This window comes from Aedes aegypti, chromosome 1, assembly GCF_002204515.2.
Source record: "Aedes aegypti strain LVP_AGWG chromosome 1, AaegL5.0 Primary Assembly, whole genome shotgun sequence".
NCBI lineage: Eukaryota > Metazoa > Arthropoda > Insecta > Diptera > Culicidae > Aedes > Aedes aegypti.
Window position 1 is genome coordinate 111,496,182 of NC_035107.1, and position 9,569 is coordinate 111,505,750.

The 9,569-nt window shown below is 36.6% G+C and overlaps 1 protein-coding gene across 2 annotated transcripts in view; it reads right to left on the reverse strand.

The window, feature by feature from the left end:
* LOC5570707 (T-complex protein 11-like protein 1) overlaps nt 1-5,410 on the reverse strand; it is a 41,085-nt gene extending 35,675 nt beyond the window's left edge. The window contains exon 1 of one of the 2 annotated variants that reach the window (XM_021845237.1): nt 5,312-5,410. In XM_021845237.1, the coding sequence (XP_021700929.1) occupies nt 5,312-5,334 (23 nt within the window). In that variant the 5' untranslated portion in view covers nt 5,335-5,410. Of the gene's footprint in view, nt 1-3,803; nt 4,041-5,311 lie in introns of those variants that run through there. The other variant, XM_021845243.1, reaches the window with a different exon arrangement.
* Nucleotides 5,411-9,569: the final 4,159 nt, after the last annotated feature.

Genomic DNA, 9,569 nt, shown 5'->3' on the forward strand with positions numbered 1-9,569 from the left:
CAATAACACAGTCAATCAAATTATTAATTTGTATAGGGTTTGGAACATTAGAGCTTTCAGTCAAGGTAGTGGGCGCAAATGCTGGAAATTCGAAACTGTACAATTATAGGAAAAATGATTAAAGCCAATTAACGACATTTTTCGTAGTGACGCTTTCAATGCTGCCGGCAGATTAGTTTTAATCCACAGTTGACCATTTTGAACCGGTTCCACATCATAGTCAGTGCATTTGAATAGTTTTATATTTGAAGTTACTTTTCTTTCTCTTTAAAGTGCCAGCTTTTCTCTGTTACCTAGTGTCCATTTTGTCTAATCAAGAAAAAAATATATATAAGTTTTACAATGTTTTAACACGGCTGGAAAGAAAATCAACCATATTTTTGAATACAGCATAAATAATTTAAAATTAAATCAAAATTTACATCATCGGGTCATTTACAGTCATTTGCGTGAAAAATTCTATTGTTTCCCAGCATTCCAACTGTATGCTCAGGTGAATTGTACGTCCAACAGAAAAAAAAACATAATTCCTAGAAGATTTTATTAGTTTCCATACTATACGAGGGCCTTCCTTAGCCGAGTGGTTAGAGTCAGCGGCTACAAAGCAAAGCCATGCTGGAGGTATCTGGGTTCGATTCCCGGTCGGTCCAGGATGTTTTCGTAAGGCTAGGCGGAATCGGTGCAAATGCGGATTCAAGATGTCCGGCATGATCATTGATAAACTTCTTGCAATATTTTTGCGATATTTGATATACATCCTTAGTCAGATTTCTTGTTAGGCCTTTGGAGAATTCGTAATTTGTCTTGCTCTTAATAAAAGGCCTTGTAGGATCTCTGATGATATTGTGTATGTGTAAGTTTCTAAGAAGAGAATGTTTTGTAAGATTCTTAATTATTTTTGATGCATGTTTTAGGAGGAATAAGTCAATATTTCTATTGAATACTCAAAGGATTCAATAGAAATATTGACTTATTCTTAACCCGTATAGAGAGAGAGAACAAAGGCTAAAACACCCACCACTTAGCGAATTAGCGTTGGGCAAATTTGACCAGAACATCGATGTTACTGAATCGATTCAAATTAGGAGTGTTGAATTGATTCATTTGAATCGATGTTTTTGAATCGAATTGAATTGAATGTCAAGCTCATATGAAAATTTACAAAAACAAGCATTTAAAATAAGACCAAATTAAATTGCATATGAAAAATCGAATTATCGGAACAAAAAAAAAACGATTTTCGGAACATCGATTCAAAATCGCCCATCACTACAGCGAATACTTAACGGATTTCAATTTTTTTTTTGTCTGTATACTCGTACACATATCTCGTGGTCAAAGAATCTCGGAAATGTTCCTGTGGCTGGATTTATTTCGGCGGGTCACTGAGTCAAGTCGACTGTAAAGGGTTCTGTGCTTGCTTCTGTGCCCTGGAGGTAGGCAAATCTCAAGTCGATCTCTGCAATCGACTATAATGTGGCCACTATATTAAGTATTTTCAAGAAAAAATCCTGGACCGACCGGGAATCGAACCCAGACACCTTCAACGTGACTTTGCTTTGTAGCCGATTAGTCTAACCACTCGGCCAGGGAAGGCCCTTATCAGATCATAATGATTTATGCAAACTTGAATGATTGTCATTGGATATAAATAAAAAGTAAGTCGGGTAAAAAGGGCGATTTCAAAAACTAGTTCTTTTTACCCGACTTGACCCAGTGACCATCCGGATTAAAACCGGCCACAGGAATCCCAAGTTAATTTGGCCACTTCTAGAAACAAGATATGTGTATACTGATAAAAAAAAATATTTGAATCCGTTAAGTATTCGCTGAGCGGTGAGGGTTTTAGTATGTTTGGTGCATTCATGGAAAGCAGCTAAAAGGTTTCTGAAAAGAAAACTATTTAATAAAATCCACATTTTTGTTGCATATTTTTTGTTAGATATGCATGCACACCACAGTTATTGTTACTTTTAAAGATCTTTCGTTGGACCCGATTGTTCACGAACTTTCTTAGAAAATCTTAGTAATTTTAAGTCCCCCATTTTTTTTGTTTTCGAAATTTTCCAAGAAAGTCTTCAAAGATTTATTTCAATCATTCATCAAGGGATGTTTCTAGGGAAATAACAAGGAAACTTTTCAGATTTTTTGGAGAAAGAATTTAAAAAATTCACGAGGAATTTTAAAAGAAAGTCTTAGAGTAATCTCTGATTAAACTTGTGTGCGTTCTAAGTATGCCTTAATGAATTCCTACGATAATCTCTGAAAAAAACTCCTTCCTTTTACTAAAATATTTTCTAAGGTAATAAGTCTTAAAAGATTCACATCTTAGGATTCTAAGATAACCAAAAAAAAAAAAAAAATCATTCAGGTTTCTAAATAATGTCCTGATTTTTTTAAAGAAACTTGGAGAAAATCTCTGAAAAAATAGGAATGCATGATCGGAACTATAAATACAATAATTGCTATAGTATTAACTGGTATGGAAACTTTAATAAAGTTGTGGAGCATCCATGAGGATTTGAAAATTTTGTTTAAAAATGTTTGGATTTAAAAGTGTTCGGGAAATGCTGGGACCGCAGCAATAATATTTTGATGAAAAGCTGCAGAAATGTATGTAGAAACTTAATGGGTAATACGAGGTCATCTTTATTGGGGAATTCTTGGGATGGTTATAAAGATTTCATGGAAAAGGAAAAATTTGCGTAGTAATTATTGTAGGGTTTCCTGGACAAATGTCAAAACGAAAATGTCAAACACACTTTAGAGACCTAACATCAGAATAGAATTTTAGATACTTGCTTTCAAATAGTGACCAAGACTAAAAAAAGACCTGCTTACTTGAGAAATTTACTATTTTTCGTACCTGTTTTTCAAAAAAAAAAAAAAAAGTTGAAATGTTCTCAACCATGTTTTGAAACAAAAATGATTACACATTTAACATTTAACATTTAACATTTAATAAAAGTCGCAAAAAGGGCATATTCCACTATGTATTACTATTTACAAATAATTACCCTGATTGTGGCCGAAATTGCCTGAGTATTCCAGTTTTTTTTCCAGGTAGTAGACACCCTGTCAATACAAGAATCTTGAAGTGATATTCCTGGATAAGACTTTAGACGAAAATATTTTAAAATTTTTGGAAAATTTTAGGAGAAATCATTGAAGTAGTTTATTTTATTTATATTTTCAGAAAGCGGTACGTTACATCTGTATGAAGTACAACAATATAATATCCAAAATTCAAATGATTTCTTGTTTCTATCAGTTACAGTAAGTGGGTAGTACCTGGTAGACTACCCACTTACTGTAACTGATATAAACAAGAAAAAAAACTATTATTCTGACGATCTTAAATGAATTATGAGATCTAGTCTATATCCTAACGTATCATCTCTTAGTCCAAGCAGTTCCAGACAACAAAGAAACTCAAATCAAGTGAATATCCTCAATTCCCTAATATGTAGCTGAATCTATATCAAACCAATATGAGTTATGTGTTGCACTGTTAACAGTACATATTGGTGAGTAATTCAAGAATCAAGAACATAGAGATCTTCTGCGTCTCTAAGGAAAAAAAACGATAAAATTAGCTTTCTTCAGTAAACTTAAGCGGGGGACAGGGTAAACAAAGGACGACCCTGAAAACGACGCAATTCAAAGATCAGACGGCGAAGAGTTCTTGGGAGTTGCATCTCAAAGGAGAAGCTGGAACTGGAACCACCTTCCTTGTAAGGAGAAATCAAGTTTCCAGCTACCGCGTTCACAAACAAAGAAAGTCAATCAGTTTTGCCACTTACTTGTCTGATGCCTTCCTAGTGCTGGATCGGACTGGAATCGAGGGGCGTACAATCACAGGCTACCAAAAGTATTCACTTGCACAATTTCGATAGTAACACAATGATTTGGATCCACTAAATAATAAATTAAGGAACAATAAAATTTACTTCGATTTTGAATGCCGTGGGTGCGCCAAATGCGTAAAACGACGAGAATGGAAAACAAGTTGCTTCGCAGTTTGCGTCCAAAACAAACAGTGGCTGTCAAAAACAGCTGCTTTAGATCAAAGTACCTTAATCAACCAGGTAAAATATTTCACAGCGGCACGGAGAAAAAACACCCTAGTTTGAAACAACCAAAATGTTTGTTGAATTTCAAACTGACAATTTTGTTATTTTTAATCTGAAATTTGCAGCCCGGTGCTAGGCAGCCATGTTTTCGAGGTCAGCATCAAACTCAAGAACAACAACCTACATTGGCGTAATCATATTAGATAAATTTTTCTTCGATATTTAAATGTGTTCCACGCTAACCATATTAACTCTAATTAACTTGCTGTACTGCAAACGAATAGTTTGTAACCGTTTGTAGAAACGTGTTTCTGGTTACCTCTTTCACTGTTTTGTTTTGATACTGCGTTCACACCTTTCCATGAGCTAAATGAAAAATGTTCTGTTACAATGTTTATATTGTTTTTGAATTGTATGTTCAAACAATTGGTTGAAAGAAGTAAATAAAACAAGTTCAGAAAGCAACACATGTTGGTGAAAAATATTCAAAAATTAAAAATAAGTTGTTTTGTAGAAGTCACTTGACATTAGCTGTAACGACGAATGCAGCCATGGTAAATATCTTTACTTCAATAGGAGTTAAAATTCTTTTGCTACTGTTGGCACGAATATCCGATAAGTTTGGGGACAATCCATACAAAATACAAATTCTATACTTTTCATCACTAATAAATACAGTTCTTTGAATTGTTTTTGTACTGTACAACAATATACGAATTGCTAATCAAGACAATACATGAACAATATATCGTATTGTATTTTCAAAATGTATGTATGAGAAAATATCTATATTTGTATTGTTACGATACTTAACCACCTATGCATTATATTGCAAAAATCTCATAAACCATACAGTGAACTATTCAAAACAATATATTGTTCTGTAATTGTATTGTCATTTTACAATATACTGTATTGTATTTCCAATATATTGAATGGTGCAGATACAATACGTTATATTGTTTTTGTATTGTATTTTTTATCCGGGAGACACATTTAATATTTGGGTCTGACAATCGTTGGGGGTCATGCACAAATTACGTCACACTCCAAGGGGGGGGGGGAGGTGGTCGAGCCAAGCGTGACAAGCCTTACAAAATTTTCGGAGAACTCATACAAAAAGTGTGACAGTGTCGAAAAAGTGGAAATTTTACGTGACATAATTTGTGTACCATCCCTTGGTGGGATTCCATCAAGCCAAGCAAACGATGAAAAGGTTTAGTTTTAGAAGCACTTACCGTGTAAAAACTGGGATATGCATTTAGCCTCCAACAATAATGTCACAGATATTACTAACGAAACTAATTTAAAACATTCCTCTTAATTAAACTTCACGAAACATAATAATAATAAATCTTCAAGCTGTTCCACGTGGAATACCGATAAGTAGATGAAAAACCGACTTTAGTACTATACCGTTTAATCAGGTCCGTCACACTCGGGCTCAGATAGTGTACCACTTCTAGTACTGCATTTGGTCCCTCGGTAGTACAAAAGGTACCCAAGTTTGACAGTTCGCAGTACACTTTTCACGGCATTCTAGATTACCTTATGAGCCATACAATTTTGGGAAACTGCAAGGGACATCGAGGTCTTTAATTTGTCTTTGGTTTAATTCCACGAAAGTAAATTCTAGTGGAATTAAATGGTGTAGTACGAAATTCGGGTTTTCATCTACTTTCACGAAACAGTTGTTTTTGCATAGTTTTAATCACAATACGAACAAACTATAGGAGCTGGCGCCGCCATGTTTGGCAGAAACATGCTTTAAAACATGAGCTTTATTATTGTCATTATTACTGCATTATTCTAAGAGTTTTCAAATATTATTACGTCATGTGTTGTAATATCACTTAATATATTAAACATTCAGCGTTTGGACGGAATGATACACTCCCGTGCAAATGTTTGGGTTCACCCCCTCAAAAACGAATAAAAGTGTTCTGTCCATATCTCTGTGATTACACATCCAATTCAAACTCTTTAAGCCGCATTCGAAAGGCAAAGAGTTATTCTTACTTTGTATGTATTTTTCCAAAAACATTTTTTTAATTTTGTATACTAAATTTATACTTAAAGTTGTAACATTTCAAAAATTTCAAAATCATATCTAATTTCCTCAGCATTGGGTCGACCAAAATTTTAAATCAAAGTGTCATTAGAATCGTAATCTTATATTCTTTGATGAGACACCACGAAATTTTGGCGGAAAAATCTGGAAAGTATTCAAAATCAGTGGGCTTCGTGGCCTTGCGGTTAGCGGCGTCAGTCGTGGCACAGGGGTGTGGGTTCGATTCCCGCTCCAGTCGGTGAAAACTTTTCGTCGAACGAAAAATTCATCGCTGGGCTACTGGGTGTTTCGTGTTGTCCGTTGCCTAATGTTAGTGATTATATTCAGTCTGTGCAGCCTATGTGCTGAAGACGGTGTAAATTAAATTGTCTTCTTTTAAAAATCAATGAAACAGTCAGTCAAGTCATCGTGCAAAAGTTTGGGTTCACCCCTCAGTATGATGCAAATCGTGCAAAAGTTTGGGTTCATCTGAGCCGTTTTTGTCAATATCTTTGCCATTTTTCAACCGATTTTAATAGTTTAAAGCTTTTTTGAGCGCGTACATGATTGGTTTGAGATTTCACAGATTTAAGTAAGTTAAGGTGAACCCAAACTTTTGCACGATACACCATACTGAGGGGTGAACCCAAACTTTTGCACGATGACTTGACTGACTGTTTCATTGATTGCGAATACTTTTCAGATTTTTCCGCAAAAATTTCATGAGTGCTCTTCGAAGAATATAAAATTACGATTCTAAAAACACTTTGTTTTAAAATTTTGGTCGATCCAATTCTGAGGAAAATAGTATTGTTTTTTCTGTGTGTTTTTTGAAAAATGTCACAATTTTAAGTACATATTTAGTGGGCTTGTTCATATATTTCATAACGCTAAAATTGGCCATTTCGGACACCCACCCACCCCCTTGTAACGCTTTTTGTATTGATATTTTTTCAATTTTTGTACGAACCGTAACATCGCAAGGACACCCACCCACCCCCTCCAGCGTTATGAAATTTTTGAATGGGCCCTAGTATACAATGTTCAAAGAATGTTTTTGGAAAAATACATACGAAGTAAGAATAACTCTTTGCCTTTGGAATGCGGCTTAAAGAGTTTGAATTGGACGTGTAATCACAGAGATATGGACTGAACAATTTTGCATGTTTTTTAGAGGGTGAACCCAAACTTATGCACGGGAGTGTACGTGTAAATGAATAATTTTTAAAAATCAACCATGGAAAAGAATTTTGTTTCAATCTAATGTGTGTTGGAATGTAGTAAAGCAAACGTGATGCATTAAATCCTTGAAATGCATGTTAATTTGAGTTTGCATAACGATTGCATGCATTTTTCACGGTGTGCCAGATACCGTTATTAACGAAAAAAAATGTCCAAGAATTTGGCACCTACCATTCGAAAGATATAGTATTCAAGTATCTTCTCCGTGAATTTGAAAATATTTTAACGAGGGTATCGAAAGTTATTGTGATTTGTAGGATTTGAGCTATTTTGGAAGAGATTTTTACATACTTCACAATTTAAACCACCAGTGCATCATTTTTAATTTGTAAACTAGCCAAGTAACCATCAGCTTTTCATTAATCATTCAAAACATATGATATCTAAGCATCTTCTCTGAAAATTTGAGATAATTTCTCTAAGAAAATCAGAAGTTACAGTGATCTGTATATTTATCATTATTTCTATGAAGTTTAAATAAGAGCTTATTTATATGGCTTTGTTATATTAATGTACATAATTTACAAATAAAAATGTCCATAGGACTGACACTCGGCATTCAAAAGATATAGTTGACGACACATACTAGTTGACTAGCATCTTTGCAATTGGTTTGAGAAAACTTTATCAAAAGACAACATAACTAGAGTTCTTTGAAGTTTTGGAAAGGCAAATTATGGATATTTTCGATTAGCACGTTCAATATTTTTGCCATTACTAAATCAAAGAAAATCTTGTCAATATGTTAATCAATGTGATTAAAGAGCGTAATTGACCGCCCGCTGCTGCTTCTTTGTTACTACAAGAGCAACTTTACTTGCACAAGGAACCAACACATGCTACTGTAAGTTTCGGTCAGCCAATCGGGAGCGTCTTGGAGACTCCCCGACTCAACTGCCTCAGGGTCGGCACGCTCACCTAAGTCTACCGCGGACAGGGAATCTTCGCACTAGTAATTTAGGAAAACCCACAGCACTTCACTGGTCAAAACTCCTACTTTATTTCCTTCACAAACGCAGTTTTATTTGGGCTTCAACCTACTCCTCGCTATCCACTTCTTTCCCACTTTCTTATGTACTAATCTGACCTTTCACTTCGGGGCCCCTTCTTCTCACAGCTACCACCTGTCCACTCCTTCCTCTCGGCCTGGTATCGGCCGCCGGCGTTCTCCTTCCACACAGGTATGTTTCGGCCACTTCTGGCCACGCTCTCCTCGGGTTGGCTTGGGGGGGACTTCGGCTGCAGCCTGCTGGGACCCTCCTACGCGTCCTAGGCTACCGATTTGGTGACGGATCGGTCTTCGGCTAATACCGATGCCGGAAAGTACCCGGAATAGGCCTCTAGGACGTCGTAGGGCGGTAATAGAAATACAGTGGTTTCTATACCAAAAAACGGCGGGGTCCTAGTAGAATGGAAAAGGGTTTAAACCACGGTAATTGAAATTGTGGCTTTTTGATGGTTACCTGGTGTCCACTTTCCACTCACTTCTTCCTCACACAACTCTTTGTTGGCTCTCTCTTAACTTTACTTTTCCAATATCAACTTTGGGTTTTGCGACTAGCTTCTTCCGCAGTATCCGGGCAAGTGAACGTCCAGTAATTAAATTTTCAACCGTAGAGGTTCTTGACCTAGGTCGTCGGTCATTACCCCTTTTCCATTCGGGTTTTCAATGATGGCCCCTATTTCGCCACCCCTCATGGCCGCCCGAACGTTATGCTACCAGACATCTGGTGGTGGGTTTTGTTGGAATAGAGGTAGTGTCGCACCTCAGGTAGAAGAATCGTCGGTTGAGAAGCATGCGCCGTCGTAGGTAAAAGTGTGGATGTTCGTTGAGAGAGGTATGATATTTGTGTAGGATATTGAATTGTAAATGTATACCTGGTTTGAATAAAGAGAGTTGCAGCTGCTGATCGAGGTATCAGTCAGTTAGCTGCCCAGTTGAAGGAAACATCTACTGTATTGTATTTCTTTATGATTTGCAATCGGATGTGGACGGGCTAGCCTCGCTAGGATCTGCGTGGTCTTAGCGGACTAGCCTTTCAATTGGTTATGGGCCCAGGAACGTGTTCTTACAGCATGTATCGTTCTGGAGGAGGATTGGCCGCATAAGCCGCGTGGCGCAGAACGGGATCCTCAGGCTGGATGGATTGGCCGCAACGGAGGACGGAATCTATCGGGAACGTAGGCGATACAGGACACTGGAT